The sequence below is a fragment of the Natator depressus genome, chromosome 10 (assembly GCF_965152275.1).
Source record: "Natator depressus isolate rNatDep1 chromosome 10, rNatDep2.hap1, whole genome shotgun sequence".
Taxonomy (NCBI): Eukaryota; Metazoa; Chordata; order Testudines; family Cheloniidae; genus Natator; species Natator depressus.
Genome location: NC_134243.1, coordinates 70,776,246 through 70,800,876, shown reverse-complemented (window position 1 = coordinate 70,800,876; position 24,631 = coordinate 70,776,246). Strand labels below are relative to the sequence as shown.

General features: G+C 44.1%; 1 protein-coding gene across 2 annotated transcripts in view; it reads left to right on the top strand.

Moving 5' to 3' along the window:
* Window positions 1-24,348, top strand: part of AKAP13 (A-kinase anchoring protein 13) — a 105,961-nt gene extending 81,613 nt beyond the window's left edge. For both annotated transcript variants that reach the window (XM_074966493.1, XM_074966492.1), the window contains 11 exons: window positions 3,476-3,552; window positions 5,000-5,181; window positions 5,265-5,347; window positions 7,809-7,988; window positions 8,908-9,072; window positions 11,543-11,613; window positions 12,137-12,181; window positions 14,018-14,068; window positions 14,577-15,026; window positions 17,149-17,452; window positions 18,490-24,348. In XM_074966493.1, the coding sequence (XP_074822594.1) occupies window positions 3,476-3,552; window positions 5,000-5,181; window positions 5,265-5,347; window positions 7,809-7,988; window positions 8,908-9,072; window positions 11,543-11,613; window positions 12,137-12,181; window positions 14,018-14,068; window positions 14,577-15,026; window positions 17,149-17,452; window positions 18,490-18,539 (1,658 nt within the window). In that variant the 3' untranslated portion in view covers window positions 18,540-24,348. The remainder of the gene's footprint in view (window positions 1-3,475; window positions 3,553-4,999; window positions 5,182-5,264; window positions 5,348-7,808; window positions 7,989-8,907; window positions 9,073-11,542; window positions 11,614-12,136; window positions 12,182-14,017; window positions 14,069-14,576; window positions 15,027-17,148; window positions 17,453-18,489) is intronic.
* The last annotated feature ends 283 nt before the right edge of the window (window positions 24,349-24,631 follow it).

Genomic DNA, 24,631 nt, shown 5'->3' with positions numbered 1-24,631 from the left:
TCAACCACCATTCCAAAGGACATGTTTCCATGCTGATGATGGGTTCTGCTTGATAACGATCCAAAGCAGTGCGGACTGACGCGTGTTCATTTTCCACCATCTGAGTCAGGCGCCACCAGCAGAAGGTTGATTTCCTTTTTTGGTGGTTCGGGTTCTGTAGTTTCCACACCAGAGTGTTGCTCTTTTAAGACTTCTAAAAGCATGCTCCATACCTTGTCCCTCTCAGATTTTGGAAGGCACTTCAGATTCTTAAACCTTGGGTCGAGTGCTGTAGCTGTTTTTAGAAATCTCACATCAGTACCTTCTTTGCATTTTGCCAAATCTGCTGAGACAGTGTTCTTAAAACGAACGTGTGCTGGGTCATCATCCGAGACTGCTATAACATGAAATATATGCAGAATATATTTAAAACAGAGCAGGAGACATACAATTCTCCCCCCGCCCCCCCCAAAGGAGTATAGTCATAAATTTAATTGACGCATTATTTTTTTAACGAGCATCATCAGCACTTTCAGGTGACATTGTAAACAAGAAGCAGACAGCAGTATCTCCTGTCAATGTAAACAAACTTGTTTGTTTTACCGATTGGCAGAATGAGAAGTAGGACTGAGTGGACTTGTAGGCTCTAAAGTTTTACACTGTTTTGTTTTTGAGTGCAGTTATGTAACCAAAAAAAAATCTGCTTTTGTAAGTTACACTTTCATGATAAAGAGATTGCACTTCAGTACTTGTATGGGGTGAATTGAAAAATACTATTTCTTTTGTTTATCATTTTTACATTGCAAATATTTGTAATCAAAAATAATAATATCAAGTGAGTCCTGTGCACTTGTATTCTGTGTTGTAATTGAAATCAATATTGAAAATGTAGAAAAATATCCAAAAATACTTAATAAATTTCAATTTATTGTTATAAGTGTGATTAATCACAATTAATTTTTTTGAGTTAATCATCTGAGTCAACTGAGATTAATTGACAGCCCTAGTTCCTAGGAATGTTTGTGACTATGGACGGTGGTAAGGCAAATTATTTCTCTTGCTATTGTAATCTTTGGGTGGACGATAGAGTTTACTTCATTGCCCTTCTCCAGTGCCTAAAAAACCCATAGAAAAGCACCTGGAGACCCAGCATTTAGTCATTGAGGATTTTCAGCAAGGATTCCACAAGGTCAACTTCCCCACAATCAAGTCCAGAAGAACAAAAGGAATGAACTTAATTCTTAAGTACCAACTTTATAACATGATAAAAAACATAATTAATAATAATAATAATTACCACGTAATTTCTGCAACATTACATGGTTACTTTATAATCCACATGTATTACCTTTACAGTTATACATAAACATAAAGAAAAAAAATTACAGGTCAGTCCCCACCGAAACACAGCGAGAAGAAACTCAGAGTTCCCAAAAGCTTAGGCTGAGTTCACCCGAGTCTCAATTAGTCTTTGATCACCAAATCTATACAGTCCGCTGAGTCAAAACCAACATCTTGCCTCCACTTGCCTGTAGAAATCTTCAGCTGGAATCCATGCAGACTCTTCCTCCTCTGCTGAAATCACTCAGCTAGTCGGCTAACCAATTAACTAACCACTCAGTTAAGTTTATAGATTTAAAAAAATCCTGTTATAAGAAAACAAAACTGAGAATAACAAAATATAAATGACTCTTTCCTCATTATCCCATTTAAATAGAAGTTAGGGAAATCATACTGGTTGAGACAATTTAAACTAAAACAGTTTAGCTAAAATTAAACAGCATTCAAAGTATACAGTTAAAATAAAAGAAATTAATTTTCCCTCCCATTTTCCTCTCTATAAGTAACACTGTCAGGGCTTCCCTGCTGGGTGAACTGCACCACCAACCTGCTGCAAAATGCTTCAGAGTTAGGGAAAACAGCCTGCTTTCTGCTCCTGGAGCTCAGCTTCTCCCAACCCACAGAGTGCACATGGCCTGTTGCAAAGCAGCTGCCCTAACTACTTACCCTCGTGAAGTCTGAGTCCAGCAACGGGGAACCTATTGAGCATACCCAAAACTACCACACCCAATTTCAGAAACTTCTGAGTGGAATGTTAATTGTGCATCTGCCTAGCAGCAGTGATGCAGACACAACTCATTCCTACCCAATAGATCTCTTAAAGAGATATCTCCCTATTTGGCATGTGGGTTACACTTTCATGAGATTTCTCAGCATACGTTTTATTATGCATTTCCTATAGAAATAATAGCTCCGACTACCAGAGCCTATAGCTAGCCAGTAGAGATGAGTCAGAAGTTCCAGATGGGAAAGCATCCAAAAGTTTAGAACCTGCTTACCCTAACTTCTGGGATTTGGAACTGGAGCCAGGAGAAACACAGAAATAGCTTTCCTTGAAGTATTTTGGTCTTTCCTCCTCTGCACCAAAAGCAGAAAGTGCAGTTGGAAACAAAAACAAACCAAAGTAAAACAAATCTTACCTGAACTTTTACAAACCTCCAAAGAGGTTTGGGTTTGGTTTGAGGCTTTGGCAAAAGTTTGGTTCGTATTTGATCTGAAAGGGATCTTGTTCCTCCAAAATGCCTGGAAGGAGTTACGCAGGGGATGAGTTAGCTTTTGAGTTTACCTCATCTGTATGTCACGAGGTCTTGTAGTGTATTACACAGAAACTCTTTGTGCGGTGGGGCTTGGGTGGGGCATCGCACTCAATACTTACTATGTAATCTTGTGATGTACTGTATCATGAGGTGATTTGGAAGGTAGCATGTGTATTTTGGGGAAATATCCTTGCTCTGATTCAGAATTTTCTCTTCATCCTCTTTGCATTTCTTTCTTTTCTCCTGTTTGAGTCAGATTCTCCCCTCTGAGGCACACCCGTTTGGCTCCTCGTGAATTCAGAGAGAGCCATATACATCTGTGGGCAGAGTCAACATTAGCTGCTGAAGTTAAAGTGCTTGGGGAAGAAACTGCAGCTGACAAGTGTTGTTACAAGTTAATTTGCATCACTCAAGAGAGGAGAGCAATAAAACCAAACAGATATTTTGCTTGAGGATAAAAATATTGATTATGTGAATGAATAGGGTATATGTTCAGTGAGCATCCCTTGCTTCCATTTCCCCAATCTTCCATGACTCTCAGAGGGCTTGTGGTTTGAAAAGAACATCCCAGCCAAGAACGAGTAGATATGATTCCGTCTGACTTCTTTCAATGGTGATTTTACATTGCCCACAGGAGTCGCTATAGAGATAGAGGCCATTCTCTTTCTAGGAGCTGAGCATATTGCCTCTGCAATGCTTACGGTTCCTACTAACTAGGAAGCAAAACACAGCAGACTAATCCACTTTCTTAGGGTAGCCCAAATTATCACTCTTATGCTCACCAGGAGCTCTAGCATGCACGGCATTGCTAAATAAAAGGTATTGGTAGGCACAAGAACCAGTGATTGACATAGATATATATTTGATGGTTAAACCTTGGTGTTTTTTCTCCGTTGTAGAGGTCCAGGCTGTCCTCCTCTCAGACATGCTGATATTCCTTCAGGAAAAGGACCAGAAGTATGTCTTTGCCTCATTGGTAAGGCTTTGATGTTTTCTCTTCCTTTCTTTTACATAGATGATCCTTGCAATGAAAGCATGTCACTGCCTGCTACATTCCTTAGTTTTTATTGGACAGATCACTTTGCATGTAATAGTTTTGTTTCCTTAGCACACTCCATTATTTTCTATTGAAAACATGTCTTAATTTCTCCCCCACCCCACCCCCACTCGGTGATTTCTACAGTGATTTTGAACATTTGGTAATTGGCTCTGAAAATAAGCCTGTCATTGGATACATTTATTCTTCACCAGCCTGTGCAAATCCTGCTCAGTTAGGAGGGAAGAACGTGAACTGTGTACAAATGAATCCCAGCAGAAAGAACAGACTTAATAAATCAATCTAAAAAGCAAAAAGCACAGGAACAAAAGCCTACTGCTGCAATAAAGTTCAAGAAGCTCACAAAGCAGCATGCTATAGGAATATATTTGTCATGGACCAGTTGATGTAAACAAAAACAGGAACTTTCAGAGAAAGTCCTAGATGAAAGAGACAGGCTATGAGACATGCTGACCTGATGAAAAAAAAATGCTAGTGGCCCCCAAACCAGTGAGTAGCCACAGGTCTGGCATGCATGCTTCAAAGAGGAGACTTTCTCCGTTCCTCTTGTTCTTCCCATTCACTGAGCCACATTTCCAAACCCCCTGCTGCCAGCGCAGGGCATTTCCTAGCTCTTCAGCTGGCTGTGGTGCACACACGGCTCATGCTGGCAAACCTCTGCTAAAGCGCACACACAAATTGCTGGGATTCTGTAAAGACCACAAATGAGCCCATTGGACACTGCATGCCACAGGTGGGAAGAGAGGCTTTCAATGCTAACAGAGAGATTACACAGTGATATTACAGTGACCCTAGCAGCATATTGCACATACTCTTCTGTGGAATCCTTGATGCAACAGTCTCACACAAATTTACGTAGCAGGAGTCGGTTTTAAGCTACAGAGAACAGGAAGGATTTTGGTGAGATCTGAAGAGAGGATGTGATGCAAGGGTTCTGGGGGAGGAAGAACAAAGGCGATGACAGTGAAACAGGGACCAGCAAGCCATACCGAGAGTGGTGATGTGGGTATAAAGAGTCCAGGAATAGAGAGCATAGGCAGCAGGATGTGAGATCAGAGCGAGTTCTTGGAGAGTCTGGAAAACCACAAAGGCAATTTTGAATTGTATCCAGGGACATCTGAGGGCAGTTCCTCCTGAATTGACAGAGGGAGGTGACACCAGCATTCTGGGCACAGTGAAATAAATTACTCTCAGAATATACATGTTTGGTGAGCCTCGCACTTTTTTTGGCCTGTAGTTGATAAAAGGTACTCACAAGTAGGAAGGAGATGTGACTGCAGGTATTAGGAGCTTTTGAGCACTTATTGCCAGCCTAAAGCTCTGAGGCTTTTTGTTTGTCTTCTCACCAATCTCCTCTCATCTGAAGGACCAGAGATCCACTGTAATCTCTCTGAAGAAACTGATTGTACGAGAAGTGGCCCATGAGGAAAAGGGTTTATTCCTGATTACCACCGTAGTGAAAGATCCAGAGATGGTAGAAGTCCACGCCAGCTCCAAGGAGGAACGCAATAGCTGGATACAAATAATTCAGGACACAATTAACACCATGTAAGTTAACGTGCTATTTGTGTGGTTTAGATGTTTCTCACATGCTTTGTTGTGGTAGTAATTGAGGGGTACCTCTCATGCAGGGACAAAGATGAAGATGAAGGAATCCCGAGTGAATCAGAACTGGAGAAGAGAGTATTGGACACCAAAGCCAGAGAGTTAAAAGGTAAGGCTGCTGGGGCTCAGAGAATCATTGGGTGAAGTTTTGCAAACCTAATACTGAGTTTTGTGAAACTTTTTCATCCCTGATTTTAACCATGGGTTTTCAGGGAAGATAGAAGCCTGCACTTTGCAAACAAGGATTTTAATTGTTTGCAAAGACAGTCTGTCGTGGGTTGTAAGGCTGCCAGGGGCCAGTACCAAGGAAAGCTCTGAACCTCCAAAGTTTCAAATTTTGGTCCAAATCTAGAACCCCCAATTTTCAGTTGGGCTTCAAATTTGACAAAATGAGTTCTCCCCTTCTCACTGGGACTAAAACAGAACTGCAGCTGAAGTGAAACAACAACGTGTCCTTCAGGACAGGGAAATGACTTCCCATGGGGTGATGGCCTCCACTGGCGCCTTCAGAAAAGGCTGTCTTATAACTGTGGTGCAGTACATGTGAGGCACTGGCAGATCGTTGATATGTCAAGTACTCTGCTTCTCTCTTGCCTCTATTAGTCAGCAGTTCTAGTTCTTTTCAGGTGCCAGTGGCTTTCAGCTGTATAGAAAATGAATTTTGTGGCCTAGACCAGCATGGTCTAGGAGTGGCAAGATATTTGGGAGAGGATTAGGGTTCAGGTCCCTGTCTCTCAGCCCCTAGATGTACAGGCAGCTGAGAGAGCTGCTGTTGTAATCCCCACCAGCCAGGGCTTGGAGGTACATTCACTGGTTCTTCAGAGAGCCCTCCTCTCTAGGGGGATGGCCCCAACACGCAGGGTGTTTTGGCTGTGGAAGGAGGAGTAAAGAGTGAAGAACTACACCTATTCTATATTGTTTCCTCTGCCGCATCATGGGTCAAGCAGATATGTGGCTTTGCAAGTATCGCTAGCACGGTTCCTTTACTGCACTGTAAAAGCTAAGATGCCATTCAGGTGGGAGCATTGTCACAGGGTAGCTGTTTACTGCTAACAGACAAATACTGCCCCCAGGATGAGATGTGTAGTTTTGAAGCGGGAGCCTTGAGCCTGGGACAGAGCTCTGCTGTGCTGACTTTATTTCTGAGATGCCAAATGACCAACGTAGCTGCAGAAATTCTGTTTGCTGGCTGTGGTGGTAGCACAGGTGCAGGGGCGTATGTTTAACTGCAAAGTAAAAGAGCCAGCAAGCAGGGCAGAGAGCACAAGGGCGCCCATTCCTGGATTAATGCAAGTACAGCAGCATGGCTGCCAAGTTACTCCTGCCTACGAGTAGAAGTGAGGCCAAAGAAATGAGTGCAAAGCATAGTGCCTCGGTACCACGAAGAGGAGGACTGTGCCTAGTGCCTACCTATGTTGTAGCCTCCCCTCAGGTCTGAGATGTAAAAAAAAAGGTCAAAGGACAAGTGAATACAAGAACCTGGGAATTGCAATGATCCTCTAGGACTGTTATCCTGTGGTGTTTTCACCATTGTGTGTATGAATTTATATTGAAAATTGAGCATTGAGCAGCCTGTGTACTAGGAATGCAATATTGCTGAGTACCGCAGCTCTCTGGGGATTCTGAAACGTTTCATTATGGGTATTAGCCCCAAATAGTTTAGAATTTGTTATTTTTTACTGGTGATTGACTCTGATATTTGCTGTGTAGAGTAACTATACTTTGTCACAGTTTGTCTAAACCTGGATGGTCTGACATGAGGTTATGACCCCCAACGTGTATCAAATGCATCTGTTTGAGTGACACCTCCTCAATCTGTGTTACTTTCATGTCCCCCAACCTCATTTGGAAAAACAAAGTTTGACTCCATGGGGACTGCTCCTTGTGAGAGCATATAGCTAGGCTTGGAAGGATTAATTTTTTATTGGTAAATGTCAATTTCACTGTACACACAACAAATTTTTTTCCCATCAATAAAAATCTAAATCTGCAGATAGGTGAAGTAAGAAAGGTGCTGCTTGAGAACTTAGTTTGATTTGAAGATATTTACTTTGTATATTTCTGACATGTGATGCTGACAATTTGTGTTTTAATGGTTATAAAGCTTCAACTTTTTGAATCTCATCATCTATTGTCACTAATAATTCTCTGACACTCCCTATTGTCTGACACTGCACCCCCTCCCCTCGCAATTTCCTGCAACAGTGAAAATTCAAATCAATAAAAATGGGAAAAGCTGTAATTTCCTGCAACTATATAAATTTAAATAGATGAAAATTGGGGGGGAAAAGCTTAAAAATTAATGTTGTTGTTATCCATCAAAATTATTAGAAAAAATAAAAATCAAAGTCTGCCAAGCCTGCTTATAGATTCTGTATACACTCTAGTATCCTGGGACCAACATGGCTGCGACAACACTGCAAGGCCTAAATGTAGATTGTAAACTGCACACAATTCCTGCTATTCTTTGATTTACCACATGATGGGGCCCGTGTCACAGGGATTATTTCAGTTTCCTTAGGGTAGCGTTGTTTTCTGTTTTAAATTTGTGTTCCCCTGTTCACCCACAGAACAGCTTCAGCAGAAAGATCAGCAGATCCTAGTGCTGCTGGAGGAAAAGGAGAAGATTTTCCGGGATATGACTGACTGTAGCATGCCAGAGGATGGCTCGGTCTCCAGAGTGCTGTTCAGGTCCAATACAGAGGAGGCACACAAAGGGGAGACCATTATGAAAAGTGCAATAAACGAGGGTAAACAAACTAAACAGTACCATTAATTACAGTGTCCAAAACAACAGTGTTGTGTTGAATCCATGAGTGCTCAAATGCCACCTTCAGGAGAATGACCCTTCTCTGTTAATGAATAAACAATAATAATAATATTGACCATAATTAAAGACACAGTCCCATCCTCAGACAGTAAAGCGTGTGAGACAGACAAGGCTTACTAATTCAGGAAAGGAAGGGGATGATAATGATCGGTGAGAAGAAGGCAGTGGAGGTTGCTAACCCACCACAGGGGGAGCCAGCCCTTCATAGAGTTTGAAATGTGTGCCGTGTGTCAGGGCAGTGCAAAAATGAACTTTCATCCTGTTGCCCACCACACACTGGTCTGTGTTCTGTGCAACTCAGTTACATCCCCGGATCTGGTCTTTTGTTTGAAACATGGGCCATGCTATCTTTGGTTACGCTCCCCTCCTGCCACATAATGGAATATAACAGCTAGGCTAAACGGATTTCCATACCACAGCAAGAGTTTATGGGTCTGGTATCTACAAGAGGCACTTGAGTCTTTTGGAAAATCAACAAGTAGATGTAGCCCACTTTCCCTTGGTAAATTACACAGCAGGCTGAAGTTAGAAATCCTGCCTTTGGACAAGAATACACCAAGAACATTTGCCAAGGGGGAAGAGGGTGATGGGAAGCACATGTGTAAGACTCAGTGTGTTTGAGTTATGGCCTGATGTACCATGACATTTTTGCAGGTGGAGCACCTGCACCTCTCTTATTGCATCATGGTCCTCCTATAAACCCATTAAATCTTTTTATAAACAAGTGTGTACATTTACTGACCTGACACCTCTAAGCCAGAAAAAACAACACACTAGTCAGTAAATACTGAGGATGTTTTTTAATGGACCTTTTTTCCTGTGGCTTTTTATCCTTTCAGTTGAATATTTGCAAAGCTTGATCAGTAGGAGTCTAGGGAGTGCACTTGGGGCTGCTGACCTGCTGCCAAACGCTGAGCAAGAAGGGGGAGTTGGCCCCATCTCCCTTCCTAGAAGAGCAGAAACTTTTGGAGGATTTGACAGTCATCAGATGAATGCATCCAAGTGTAAGTATCTCTGTGCATTGTGCATGCATGAAGGTGTGTATTAATAATGCCTTATACCTGGTTGGCAGCTACCTGCCAAGAAACTGAAAGTTCTTATATATCTAAATGAATTTAGCTTCCCAGCCCCCCCTGTGAGATTGGTAAATATCACTATACCCATTTGCCAGATGCAGAAGGTGCAGCATATAATGGTGGAATGACTTGTCCCAGGTTACTGAAAGTCTGGGACTAAGCAGGGAATAGATGCCAGCTCTCCTGACTTCTAGTCCTGTGCTTTCCCCTCAAACCATCCTTCTTTCTTTACACACAAAGTACTTGGACACTTTTGCCTTAATTATGTATTTGTTTCTTTCACTTCCGCTTCAGTGCTTCTATATCTGCAGCCCTCTTCCCTCATCTCCAGTGGGCTCCCGCCTCCCAGGCTGAGAGCAAACTGAGGTCTTAGCTGGGGCCTGACACCACCTTCCGTCCTCCCTCCCTGTGCTCTCTACACACACGTAAACCAAACGCAATCGATCATGTCAATCCCGCAGTGGATTTAGTCTCCCACAGCCAAATGAATGAGTGTTTAGTTTGGCAGCACAGTTCACTGCTTCCCAACTCACTGTTTGTCTACAGCAGGCTCCAGAGATTTCCATACCCCGCCCCCCCCAGAACTCAGCCCTGTGTGCTCTCTCCTACCCTCCCACCCCAACTGTCATAAACTCTGCTATGCTAGCATCGCTGTCTCAGCACTGGACTCCCCGACCCCCTTTCCAGCCTTCTGTTCCTGCACTACTAAGCTTAAGCTCCAAACAATTTGCTGTGTGCCGTATGTAAGAGTTTCTTAGCCATTGGAAGGCCACAAAGTTCCCAGCAGGTCCTCTCCTACCAATGAAAAATGCATTGGCCCAAGGAACCTTAGGGATTTTGTTTAGGTTGCACTTCCTTGCTTTTTAGTGCAGCAATAATTTGGACAGCCTCCAGCCGGGCTGGTGAAATTGTTCACTGCTTAGCCCACTCTTTACCTTTCCTGGGCTTCTGCAGAGATATGTTCACATTAATTAGATAATGAGAGATCTTGAAGAGGCTTTGGGAGGAGACTGTAGGGCATACTGGAGAAGGCACATGGGTGGGTGTCAGGAAACCTGGGTTCTATTCCCAACTCTGCCACTCACTCCCTATGTGACCTTGGGCAAGCCTCATAACTTCATTTCCCTATCTATAAAATAGTAGTAAATGATCATTTACCCATCTACATGGAGGAGAGTGGCAGGTTCTAGGACCCTCCAAAGGAATGAAAGGATGCTTGGATAGATAGCACAGGCTGCGGTTTAGGGTTGGTTATTGTTTGTTTGAGTTACCAGTAAAGCCAGACTCCAGGAAGGGGATATGGTTAGATTGCATGTGATGTGCTGTAGGTTGTTCAAAGCAGGGTTGGATGCTTACACCATGTTGGTAAAGCACCTTGAAATCAATGGAAAAAAACTACTAGAGGGGTGCCATGGGCACAGGTGGGTTTTTCATGTGGTATGTCTCAATTGGAGGCACTCTCGTGAGCTGTCCAGCTGGAAATTAAAGATCCCAGTGGATAAATGGAGTGTCCTGATCAAAATTCCAGGGTTCTAATGTGCGACACTGTGGGTGAACTGCTAACAAAAAATAACTTACCTGTTTGCACACACATACTGCACTACTAGTGTCTAAGTCAGGGATCGGCAACCTTTGGTACGCGACATGCTAGGGTAAGCCCCCTGGCAGGCCGGGCCGGTTTGTTTACCTGCTACGTCCGCAGGTTCGGCTGATCACAGCTCCCACTGGCCGCGGTTCACCGCTCCAGGCCAATGGCGGCTGCGGGAAGCGGTGTGGGCCAAGGGATGTGCTGGCCGCCCTTTCCACAGCCCCCATTGGCTTGGAGCGGCGAACCGCGGTCAGTGGGAGCTGCGTTTGGCCGAACCTGCGGATACAGCAGGTAAACAAACCAGCCTGGCCCACCAGGGGGCTTACCCTGGTGGGCCGCATGCCAAGGGTTGTTGATCCCTGGTCTAAGTCCTCCAAGTCCAGTTTGCATGGGTAGCAGTGAAACAGCTTGATGTAGTAAGATCTGACTTGATAGTTGTCACTCACACTACATGTTCTAAAACAACTTGTCTTGGAGACCAGAGCAAATATGCTAGAGAAATGGAAACAGAAGTCTCTCAATTCCCATAAACTAACAGTTGAGCCAGAAGTCAGCTTGCTAAATTTTCAGCATACTATTTGAAACCAAAGCTGGAACCCAACCTATGTTCTTCTCCACTCACGGTCAGCAATGACTGATATTTATTGGTACAAATAGGAAGCAAACATACATATGTGAAGAGCATGGCTCAGCTGCGTGCATCCACTTTTAAAGTCCTTTTTCCCCATTTTACAGTTGCTAATGACTGAGGATTTTATCTGGGGTTTGAAAAACTAAATGACCTGTGCCAACCTGGTGTGTTTCTTTTAGGTGGAGAGAAAGATGAAAGTGATGATGCTCAGGATCTTCGGAGAACAGAATCAGACAGCATTTTGAAGAAGGTACTATTGTTGTGTTTGTGTCAAATGTCATCCATGGGCCTTTGACACTTCTAACACTTGAATTGTATTTTTTTAATATGAAAAAGTATATTTCTGGACATATTAGAACAAGTTAAAACTCACCCCCCTGGAAAAAACAATGGGGGGCACATGCTCAAACCAATTTTGTTCTAACTCCCCTTTAAAATTCCCTCTCTAAAACAATTTTACTGGGTAATATACTCTTCTGTGGCACTGGTTATCTGCCATCTGTCTGCAAATCAAGTAAAACATGTCTAATTATGCATCATTATTGAAATACCAAGGCCAAACATACCCTCACACCCATTCTCGCTGTGGATCACTACAGAATGATCGCTAATTAACATTTGATTTAATGATTTTTCACTTACTACAAACTACATGAGTTCTGCCCTTCCAAAAAGGAAAACGGGAGTGTTTGTCTATGCTTCATCCTACTTTTAGAAAGAGACTTACTATAATTTCTCATTTGCCTTTTTATAAATCTGTGATCTTTTTACAGGGCGGAAATGCGAATTTGATGTTCGTGTTGAAAAGAAACAACGAGGTAAGAACAATCTCCCTGGCTTAGGTGTGTGGGTTTTTTCCCCCCTTCAGTTTAGGTACCAAGTGTATTTGTTTCAATAGGTGATGCTAAAGTTTAACAAGACTCTTAAATACAGTAAACTGAGAGCTAAACCCACTGTGTTATGTGTGCACTTAGGCTTGGATGCTCAGACTAAGGATTTGCTTACTGGCATCTAATTGCCAGCTGTAGGATACACCTTGATTGTAGACATCAAGGTTTAATTACAATTAGAAAGCACATGACTGTATTTACCATGCATCTGCAGATAGAATGAGTGTAATTGTATGATGCAGGTGTAGTGAGTTGAGGTAATTAGGTTTCTATTCTCCCTTTGATACGCATCGGTAACTCCCAATTAACTTTAATAGCAGCTAAGTATCACGGTGAGCAAAGGTTCCCTTAATAACATTTATTACACAAGTATTGGAAATACTGCAGTTTTTTGTCAATTGAATTTTTGTATTAAACAAGTAATTACAATATGTTCATCAGGATTCAAAGAAGCATTTAGCCAGCGTTTTGAGATACGGGAAGTCACCCAAAGCATCAGGCATTCTGTTGGCACTATACCAGTATATGATATTAGAGCGCTTGCCTTTAAGGACTGTATTTTCAAAAGGCCTCCAATAATAGTCATGCAGCATTTGTGTGCCCATTATTTTGCAGTCTCCCTGCACCATAAATGCAGGGGTTTGCATTTGTGAACAGACATTACAGGCACACATTCTGGGCCTTTTTTATGATTTTTACCCTAACAGTTGTTTCCCTGCACATCTGAAAATATGGTCAGCTCATGCCAGTTCCTTTCCCTCCTTGTATCATTTCCCCTAGCATCATTAGCGCTTTAACCAGTTAATACTACAGGAAATAGTTTAAAGAAACAATCTGCAAATTCCTGTGAGGTATCAACAATCCCATGGTTCTGTGCATGATTCACGCACCTTGTTGTGAGAGTATTTGCACACCAGATGCCATGGTCAGGTTCTTTCAATGACTGGTTGCTGCACTGGTCTCTGAGGAAGGCCAGGGTGAGATTATCTTAGATGTCTCTGAGATGCCCGAGAGAAATGGATGGATAAATAGATACCTGTGACCAGTACGTGTGTTTGGGATAAGTAAATACAGGGAAGAGAGCATGGGAAGAGTCGGGGGAAGTAGAAGGATGTCTGTGTGGCTTTAAATAAAATGGCCTGGCTTTGTAAGCCTCATTGCTAAGGCTATGATTTAATCAGGGGTATTTTTTGTAAAAGTCATGGACAGGTCACGGGCAAGGAACAAAAAATCATCGCCCATGACCTGTCCATGACTTATACCATAAATATTCCTGATTGAATCTTTGGGTGGAGGGGAGAGCCTGCGGCACCAGCTGCCGGGGGCGGGATTCCTGTGGGGCCAGCTGCCAGGTGTGGGGAGCCCTGTGGGGGCGAGCAGCTGCTCCAGATGCCCTGGGCCCAGCTGCTCATGCAGTCCCTGTGGATAGCCATATCGGCCGCTGCTTGGGCAGTCCCCAGGGCCGCCAGAGCAGCAGCCGGTGCGGCTGGCCCCAGGGCTGCTCCAGCAGAAGCTGGCTGCGGGGCCGCCAGAGTGGCTGGCTGCAGAGTTGCTCCAGCAGCAGCTGGGCATGGGGCCAGCCACACTGACGGCTGCAGAAGTCATGGAGGTCACAGGAAGAAACGGACTTCCACGACCTCCATGACAAACACGGAGCCCTGCTCGTTGCTAGAGTTACAATGGAAAAGAAAATGGGCCTTGCCTGTGGTCAGACAGTAAAGTGAGGTATAGCAGCAACACTCTTGTGCTTTTGTTTCCTTGCAGCACGTTCTCCAAAGCATTACCTACCTCCACAAGCTGCTCAGCACTTTGCAGGTAGGTCGGTCGTAAACATAGTACCCTGCTTTGACGTGCTTCTTTCCCAAACAGCAGCCCCCCTCAGTGAGTGTTGACTGTGGTGAGGTCAGCATTTCACCTCCACCCCCTTCCCTTTGCATTGCCCATCCATAGTGAGACTGAAGGGTCCAGTCCAGTGTCCTAGTGACTCTGTACTGTCTCCTGCTCTCTTGCTGCCCAGGCCAGAAGGGGCTACAAGTGCTTGGCAGGTCAGGCCTACTCTGTGTCTTACAAATAAGTACCTCAAATAAACCAGCCCTACTGGGCCCTCTGATTCATCAGGGCAAATAAACCAACATTACTAGGTTCTGGACTCAGAGAAGGGTTAACAATGATTAATGAAATACCCCTCCTCCCCCCCCCTCCCCCCCCCCCCCCCCCGCCCGTACTACAGTTGCGAGATGCCTCATGATGTTAGAGTTTTGCATGTCTGTGCATTCAGTAAAGGGAGGCACTACACTGACTTTGTCCTTGCCTCTCCCCTCAGGCTGTAGTCTTGCAGCAGGATACTTATATTGAGGATCAGAAGCTGGTTCTCAGTGAGAGAGCGCTGACACGGAGCTCCTCCCGGCCAAACTCCTTGATCGAGCAGGAGAAACAGCGGAGCCTGGAGAAGCAGCGGCAGGAGCTGGCCAACCTGCAGAAGCAGCAGGCCCAGCACCAGGAGGAGAAGCGGAGGAGGGAGAAGGAGTGGGAGGCCCGGGAGAAGGAGCTGACAGAGCGGGAGGTGCGGCTGGCCCAGCGAGAGGAGCAGGCACAGAAGGGGCACAAGGATCTGGAAAGGGATAGGGAAGAGCTGAAGTGGAGGAAAGAAGCCTACCAGGTGGATCTGGAGCGGCTGCGCGCAGCACAGAAACAACTGGAGAGGGAGAAGGATCAACTCAAGAGAGATGTGTCACGATTACCCCCAGTGCAGATGGAGCCTGACCTCAGACAGGTAATCACCCTGCTCCCAGTTGAATTCTCAGGCAGGGCACATGGCTGGGGTGACAAGGTGTCTTCCTAAAAGAGATGATCTAGTTCGGTCACAATTGATGGGCTCAGTAATGGAATTACCAGGGGAGGTTCTGTGGCCCATGTGATGCAAGAAGTCAGACTAGATGTAAGATCTAGAAATCTAGAAGCTATGACGCTGATACGTGGGGCCTGATTTCTAACAGTGGCATCTCTTTTTGCACCTGATGTTTGGGGCTATGTTTTGCCTGTTATGTCTCAGAAGGCTGCAGGGTGAGACATCTGGCAAAAGACGTTCTTCAGAGTGTTGTGGAATCAAGATTCCTAGCAGGTCCTGCTGGGTATGTGAAATCATAGTGTGCCTTTTGTCTTTCTAGTGGGGGTCATCTGTGAATGTATCTGTGTTTGGCCAGCTTGTTTTGAGACGTTCCTCACTGGTCTGATAGCGAATGGCAGGGAAGAGCATATACAGGGATGTTGATGGGGAAATCACTGGTGCATTTCACTTTGGCCTTTTCATACCGTTTTTGCTCCCCTGTGAGGAACGTACAGGCAAGCACAGATTTGTTCCATATGCAGTCAGTCCATTCACCTGGGACATGCTGTTGGGCTGACCACACCCCTCAGCATTCACCAAAGCAGCTTGGTGGTGACAAGTTTGGTGCTGAACAGCTCCCCCAGTCTAAGCCTTGCCACTGCATTGCTAAGCCTTATATTTATATTTGTGAACTAGCACCCAAAAGTGTGGTTTCCCTATACCCTCTCCTGTGGTCAACTATTTATGCAATGTTGCCAATGTAGGCATTTTCACGCACACACACATACACACACCCGTAAATTCGAACACTCCCTCTAATTTCAATTCCTGGGGAAAACAAGGCGCCTAACAAACAGCTAGCTGGACATGTCCCTGCTCTCATGAGCTCGCAGTCTAGCATATAGACACGACACAGCAAGCGAGGGTGGGAACAGAGCAGAGGGGCTTGGGACAGAGCTGTACAGAGTTACAGCTGCATGCAGGGACCGTGTACACTTCTCAGTGAGCCGTAGTTCATACAGACGTGCAGAAATCTGATTTCAGGCCTGGAGCAGATCTTTAATTAAGACACAGAATTAATTCCATAACAAAATGTAATTTGTTTTGGGCTGAAGCGTAAGTGGTGTCGTGCATTCAGGGAGTGGAAACAGCACCGTGTGACTTAATAGACCAACCATTTATCTCCAACAGTAAATTCTGAATAGCAGATAATCAGAGGAATACTTGCTACCCCCAGTTTCCTGAGCAGCCCAGGAGCTGAAATTTCTTCATGCAATTTTGAATAATGAACACGGCCCTATGACTTGTGATCTATTTGAGAGCAGATAAACATGCCACGTTCTGCAAAGAAGTTGTATGCATTGTCATGTAGATCTAACTTACTTGGAGGAAGCTCAGATAATCTGGCCGGGGGGCTATAGGAACACCTGAGAGAAAATACTGCTGAAGACCAATAAGATGCCAGGGTCATCAAAAGGAAGCAACTTCTTGGAGGCAGGAATCATCCAGAACATGTCAAAGCTATTAATAGGGACGTTTGATGGCGCGTGTAGGGATAGAAACCCCCCCCTTTAAATACCTTGGGTTCAGTTATGTTGCTGGAGGACACATTAGAAAAGCAGTACAATATTTTGCCTTGTCTTTTGTACTTAGAAAGATTCCACTTGTCGTCATGCATCAGTACATCCTACAACATTCTCTTCCCTAGGAAGCTCCCAGGGCTTCTACCACAATCTGCATCCGGGAGGGGGAAGCAGCCTGGGTTTCCTAGATTTTTAAAGAGGACTCTCCCATAGGTGGTTGTGCCACCCCTGTATCTGGAAAGGAGTGGAAGGATTCATCTTTAAAATCTTTGTCTCTTCCCCCTTGGACGGAGAACGCTGCCCCTGGGTGTTCGGCTTTCGTTAGGATGTCCATTTGACTGGGAGATGACTTTTGGGTGGTGGTTATAGGTGGCATGCCGGGCAACAGGCTGGCTCTGGCAGCAGTCGTGGTAATATTACCCTCCCCATGATTTTGAGCCCTGCCTGCTGCTACCAGTAAAACACTTCTGTTCTCCTCTTTGCAGGTTTCAAATCCCCATGATAAAACAGTGAGGATCCCCTCCCAGCCCACTGCTGAGGACTCCATGCAGCACGGTTCTTCCCTACCCAAACAGGGGCACTTTGATGCAGGACTGTCTGTGTCACCCAAAAGGAACAGTCTCTCAAGGACACACAAAGAGAAAGGCACTTTCCACTTGCTTAGCGCAACGAACCAGACTAACAAGGCAGCCGAGGTGCAGCAGCCCACCCGCCTCTTCGGTTTATCCAAGCCAAAGGAGAAGAAGGACAAGAAGAAAAAGGGCAAAGGACACCGCTCCCAACCTGCTGGTGAGTGTCAGATGGGGCCCGAGGAGATCATTAGGGGTTAACAGTCTGTGGCTGTTTTACCTCAGGGAGCCATGGAGCCCAAAGGGGTGGGTTATAACTGAGCAAGGGGTGGAGAAAAACGGAGGTCGTGAGCGGATTTTCCGGCAGAAGGTGATTTTGCGTGTTTGGGAGGGAGAGGCATTGTCCCATGCGTGCAGAGAACAGACGTGACAACATTCTCTGCTTTTTTCCCCCCCGCTCTCTTCTATATGGCATTGTTGCTGCTCTCCAGGGCTTCAATATGGGAGCACCTTTTCTGCACCCATGGGAGTTACGCTGACACCAAGCCTGATGGGTTGCATCCCGTCAGCAGATGTCAAGGGCGCACTCAGTGCTCCCTTCTCCCAACCTAACCCAGGTGGCTTCATAGCTTGGGCTCTCCTTATATTTTTCTACTTCTTTTGTGCAATCTCCATGTTTATGCAACGGAGGTGCTGGTAAACACTGCCTGGAGCCAGGGCTAGGTCTTAGGAAAACTTTTGAAACCTGTGCTTATGTCCATGAAATCTTCTCTTGCAATGCCCCCCTGCTGTTTGAGTCCTTCCCTTCTCTGTCAGTGCACCTTATTCCTGACGGTAGCACCCCTTGCTAGTCCGGTTGCCTCTCCTCCTCTGAGCTGATGCACATCACTCCTGACCTGCCAGTGTAAAGTGATACAGTTGTATCACTTTGTCATGTGGATTTATGTTAACTGGAGACTAGCTTGTGAGCCTCAAACCTATCATACTTGTGACCCAGGGAAGATTGGAACTCAGCACCTCAGGGATGAAAGGCTGCTGGTGGATTACTCACAGGAATTTTGCTGCACACCAGTTACACGGTCATGGGACTGGTGGGTCTAGCAACTAAAAGGTGTATTTTAAATGTCAGCCACCCAAAAAGGTTGTCATGTGCTTGGGAATGGGACAGTGGGTGGTAGGCCGTGTTTGTTTGTTTTAACATAGACCCTTTCCTTCCCTGTTCCTTCTGGTTATTCATGGCTGGCTTTCCTTTCCCAGATGCTCATTCATCAGAAGCACCACCAGAGGGCGAGGAGATCTTCTGCTGAATGTCTGCTCCTAATTCTGCAGGGATGAGCCTCCCTCTCCACTGTACTGTGTTAAAAGCTGTACAGGCATCTGAGGGGGCCAAAGCATGAGCAGCTCGCCCTTGCACATCAGTCATTCTCAGCCTTTGTACAGCACATTTTGCTGCACACTCCTGGCTCCTGCACCCGACCAGCTCTCTGTGTGTTAAATAAAACATTTGTAAAGGCTGCAGATGGTGGGAAAGGGGCTCTGCCCTGCGGTTTTTTAATGAATTCTGGCTGCAGAGGCTGACCACACTGCAAACAGCACCCACTTCGGGTGCAAATCTTGGTTGAAAGTAGGAATGGATGTTCCCAGTCTCTTCTTATTGCTAAAGGATGAAAGACTATGGCCCAAGGGGTCTGTGCCTCCAAATTCTCCTTTCCTGGGGAATACAACCAAAACCAAGCATTTAGCAAAAGGCCAGGACTCTGCAAATGGTGCGTACACACTGGCATATAGATATACTATATATATATATGTATGTGTCTATGTATCCACTGGGATATACTTACAGTCTGTACAGACAAGCTGGGTTAGCTTAGCTCGGCCCAAGGATACCTGATGACTTTCAGGGAGCATGTAGATATTAAATATCTTAGCCTTAATGCTCAGAGTGTATCTTTATTGGTCCTCATGCCCCTTCCAAGCACATTGTATGTTACATTCTTCATTTCAGAAAGGTACCAAACACTAGGCAGCAGCAACAGTGGGAAAAAAAATACAATCAAAAGTTACTCCCAAGGATTTCTTTGGGGCAGAGGAATTAAAATTTAATCCATTTCCAGCACCAAACAGAATGTCTTTGGATGTGTTAAAAACATGATCCGGAAAGGAAAAAGGATGCTGTACTTGTGAAGTAATCCCAGGAAGCCAGAACAGACCATGTTCAAGTGACAACTGCTTCTTAATGTGTCTGTGTGAGTTAGTCTATTCCCTCCTCTTCCCGAGCAAGGCTTTCTTTATCAACTTACGTTTCTCCAGCAAGATGTCATTTGGGATCAACACTGTTTTGTTACAAATTCACTGTCCCATCATAAAAACCTGTGAGAACCTTCCATTTGGGAATCACTTTTTTGAACCTACTGCCTGTGGTTTCCTTCCCCTGGCGTTTCTTAGCGATGCCACCTGTATGATCACCGGGCTTCTGTTTCTCCAGATTCCATCAGCTCCTATAGCTCATTTCTAACCCAAAGCAACATCATAGCAATTTCCAGAGCACTCAGATGAGATGGCAGAGGTTGTAACCTGAGATGGGGAACAACTTGTGTGAGCAGATGAACAAGAAGGAACACAAAGCCCAGTAATTATGCATGTACAGTAGTGTGTGCTTACATACACTTACTGGAGAGACCATGTGTCCTAATGGACTGAACACTGTATTCAGGTCAGGAGCTCCAGAGTCCTGCTCCCAGTACCATCATTGATGCACTGTGTGCAAGTCTCTTAGCCACTCTTTGCCTCAGTTTCTCCATCTGCAAAATTGGGATCGTAATCATTCCCTGTGAGAATTAGCAGATATGCCCCCAATGCATTCATGATGCAAGGTGTTATACAAATGCTAAGTATGGTGGTCATGTGTGAAGACCAAGGGAGATACATGCACAAAGCTGAATTGTTTCCAAATTCATTGTTCTTTCCACACGCCTCAGGAGATTTACCTAAGCAGATTTGTAAATGTCATGAGACTCTATCCGCTTCAATCCCTTGAGCAGTTTGAAGCTGTTGTGGTCATTTCTTTTCCCACAGATTCTCCTTTTTTAAAAAATTTTGCACTATGTTTTGATTCTGATTTGCTTTATATCGCATCACAAGCTAGTTACATGCAGTAGATTTCAGAATTCAGTGCTAGCATTTTTAATAATGAGCAACAGCAACATGGGTGCTTAGATTGGTCTGTCTCGATCAGTGGGGGACTCCTGAATAGCCTGCTTGCTTTTGAAGCTCTCTAAACAATTCATGCTCAAAAAACAAAACAAAAAAAAGAAGTAAGATGTTTTCTGAGGTTATCTTTTTGTTTTGTTTTTTAAAATATTATTTGGTGCTTGTTCTTAATTGCAAGCTGGGCTTGCAAAAATATTTATCTTTCTGTTTATTTGAAAGAGGTCTGGTTTAGAAAAATTTATTTTGTTTTATTTTTTTATTTTTCTTTTGTTTTTTTAAAGATGAGCTTGATCAACCCAATGGTTTTATTTTGTCATTGCATAACACAAAACCAGGGTGTGTTCAGTGCTGCATAGCAGCCCGTGTGCTGCCTGAAGAGCAGTTAGGTACAAGTGAACTGGAGAGCTGCCTTCAAGGCAAAGTATCTCCAGGCCAGACAAAAATTTGGGAAGAGAGGCAGTGTTTTTTGTCTGGAACCTTGCTGGCCCTCCATTTTCTTGTTTAAACAGGTTTGTGTTATATATTCCCATACCTCTTTGAAGCAAGGTAAAAAGCCAAATTTTGCTCTTGGTGTACAGGCCTCATTCGCTGCCATTGGAAATCAATGGGTGTCTCTCCATTGGCTTCAGCGGGCATTGGTTCATGCCCTAAAGCTGGAGTGTGATTTTTAGAAATAGGAAAAAACAACAGCCACAGCTAATTTAAAGAACCTCTGCCCTAATATTCACCTGCTTGTGAAAGTGAATGTGCTAAAAGGAAATTTTGGAACCCAGTCCAGTGTATGGCATGGTTACCGATTTGTACACAGAACTTAGCTGGCTAATATTTTTGAAGGATTCCGTTTAGTTTGTAGGAGTGTTTGCCCGTGGGAGTGCTTTCTTCTGCCCCAGTGGTCCATCTCTTCTCCCCAAAGCCAGCACTTCTTGAACTTACAAAACAGCACTCCTGAATAGAGGCACATCACCCGGGGGCAGTGGGGATGAAACCATGGCTGAATTGCTTGTCTCTCTAGTCCTGTTGTAAATAGAATGGCATTCAGTGAACTGTATAAACTCAGTCTGTATTTCACCAAGCGGTTGGCTGCCCATGTTATCAGTTATTTGTGTTTGTACTGTGGTGAACAGAAACCCTTTGTCATTGGAGGATACAAATTGCTGTGTGATTTGATTATATTAGATTAAAGCCTGTAGTCCCACCTTCCTCTTTCCTCCATTTTCTTTCATTTTTAGGGAACTGAAGGTTTTTATTTTTCATCCATTTTGCTCAAGTTTTCCTTGATAGGTTGGAATTCGTCCATGGAGATGGATTCCCACTCTGATCCCTGCAGATTATCCAGCATTACCCAGTTAGTGCACGGTCCCAGGTGTAGTGTTAAGTGGGTCAGTTTTTGCAGCACCAATGTTTTATTAATTTCCTTTCCTGGCCTTAATTAATGAATTATGTTTGTTCCCCTTCCATGCTTGGCATCTAACTTGTGTTTGTTGAGTGCACTTTATTTCTTAGCGCGAACCTGACATCCCACTGGGCTTCTAAGGCCTGGGTCCTCTCAAAAGTCACCCACTACGTATCGTGCTGCGGCTGTGCATGACAGCCTGGTTCAGAAGTGGCTGCATGAATTCCATACTGGTGCGGGGATAAGATTAATTTGCAAGGAGCTGCAGTTTGAGCTCCCTTCGCTAGTTTGTCATTGATGGGAGAGTCAGATCTCCCTTAGGCCTGTGTCAAGGCTTGGCATGGTAACTGTTACTACACAGTAGAAGGAGCTTCAGTGAATAGCATAGTGAGGGATGCAATTTCGGCATGAAATATGTCAGGTGGTCAGTGTTAGGGAACTTCTGGCCACGCCAGCAATCTGTGATCAGACTGCAGCTGTAGCAAACGGTCTGTAGAATCAAAGGGATTGCCTGGGATTTGATGTCAGCATCTTTTAAATGAAGTGATCATCTCAATATATGTTTCTATGTTGTTCAGTGCCATAAAGTGCTTTAAATGGAATCTGTCTTGTCACTTCTTTGCTGCTTTTTGGTTATTTTGAGACAATCAGACGAATTCCTTCCCCTCCCCATCCCTAGTACAATCTGGGAAGGAGGTTAGATGTTACAAAATATTTAAGTGTGAAGTCTGCATAATTTAGACTTTGAAGAGATTTAGGAGCCGTGGTGGGAAAGAATCTTTCCAAATTATGTTTTTTAGCCCAAAGTTCAGAAAGTATGAATTTTACCTCTGTCCCCTTGGAAATGTAGTGAGCTGAGAACCCTCTCTTTCCTTGTGGGATTCATCTATTACTCAGCCTTTTGGTTAATTCCTTCGGAAACCTAGCCCAGCTCCCTAGCCTGGAAGACTCATCTTACGTGTGACGCTGGAGGAAAATCAAGAGCAGCAATGCTGCCAGAGGGTTAGGTGGGGCAGGAGGGATTGGCTTCCCGCGGGGTAAATTAGAGATACGGCATTGGCATCGATATCACCTCCCTAGCAAGGGTGGAGAATGCTGTGTAAAGAGCGACACTTCCATTGAAGTCTCACTTTCTATCTCCTCTTTCTCTAGTAAGAAACCCAGAGTAAGGGGTATAGCCAATGAGTGAAGTGCAATGAGGCTATTTCCCTGAACTAAGCTCTTTACTATACAGAACATCCATGGATCTCATAGGCTATGTCTCTGGGATGGGAGCACTTGCTTTCAGTTGAGGTGGCCGGAGCTTTTCACTACACACAGCTCTTGAAGTCTGACCACAGGTATAAATTTAGATTGGTCTGATTTATAGTTTCTTTCATGGGTATTTGTAGAGTCTGGTAATCTCACATCTTCTTTGGGTTCCTAAAACACCCTGAAGCTTTCACTGATCCAGTCCACTATGCCAGAGAGCCTTGAAGACATCAGGCTAGGGAGAGCGTAGTGGGTGCCAAATCTCATGGGAGTTGTCTGGGATAGCTGGATAGTTGGGCAAGGGAAGACTGGTCAGAGGTGGCAACAAAGGATTTGATTGCCCCTTTAAACTTAGCATAACATTCCTTGTTAACCAGAACTCTGGAAACTATTCTGCCTGCTGGCCAGGTTTGTAAACTTAAAATAATTTAAGTTAACCTATGAAATAAATCATCCCCAAGTACTCGTAATTCTTATTTTATTTGTCAGAAGGGGCAGCGATCCATGATTAGTTCTCTATCCAGTGATCTCGCTAAGTTTTAAAGATAGGCAAGCTGAACTGGTTTAGTCTTGGACCTCTCATGCTCTTGAGTAATCGGAAGACCACTATCAGTGTACCTTTTGGGGTCTCATTGCCTTTTCCCTGCACGTGCACTTCACTGACATTGAAGTTCAGCCCTAAAATATTCTGCTTCCGTTGCCTGGAGGGAAAAAAGGGTGTGGTTCGCTGCTTTGCATACAGCAGTAAGCTTTGTGTGTATTTTTAGGAGTCTATACATACGGATCACATTCACACTCTTACGTATTTTTGACTCTGTTCCTTATTGATAATAAACACTGACTCAGAACATCCATGTCCAGTTCAGTTTGCCTATGGTTAAAGTTTAGCCTCGTGTTTATTTTGTACTAATCTGGAATGCACTAGAGCAATCCACAGAATGTAGAGGATGTGCGTTATAATAACACTCTATACCTCTGCATCCAGTTCTGGGGGGGGTTTTTTATGCTTTGCATTTTTTCATGTTGAATCTGTAAAATAAATAAAAATAAAAAAGTTTAAACGTTGCAAAAATGAAATTTAAAAAATAGGGTAAAACAATAATTGCTGTATGTTAATTTGTAATTATGTAAAAAGTGAGCAGGTTATTGACTGTAAATTCTTCAGTTTTTCTGTAATTTGCCAGAAACCATCAGGTTTTGTAACAAGCTTTTATTTATCTTCCTTTCTAGTTAGCAGCAGCATCCTCTTGTAAAGTCATTTTTTTTCCTCTAAATAAATTTGATTTTGAGTCTGAGCATTGTGTCTGATTTACTGCCATCCCTGTAGTTTTCCTTTTATTGACGGGATTTATTGCAATGAAAGAGGTTGAATGGGGAGGAACAGAACTGACCTTACCAGTAATAGATATTCCCAGTTTTAACTTAAGAATCCCTATGTGTATGTTTGAGGATGTTTAAAATATGTGAATATTTATTTTCCCCTCTGTAAAGTTTAAATTTTCTGGAGAAAAAGGAATTGTCTTGATTGGGATGAGACATAATGTG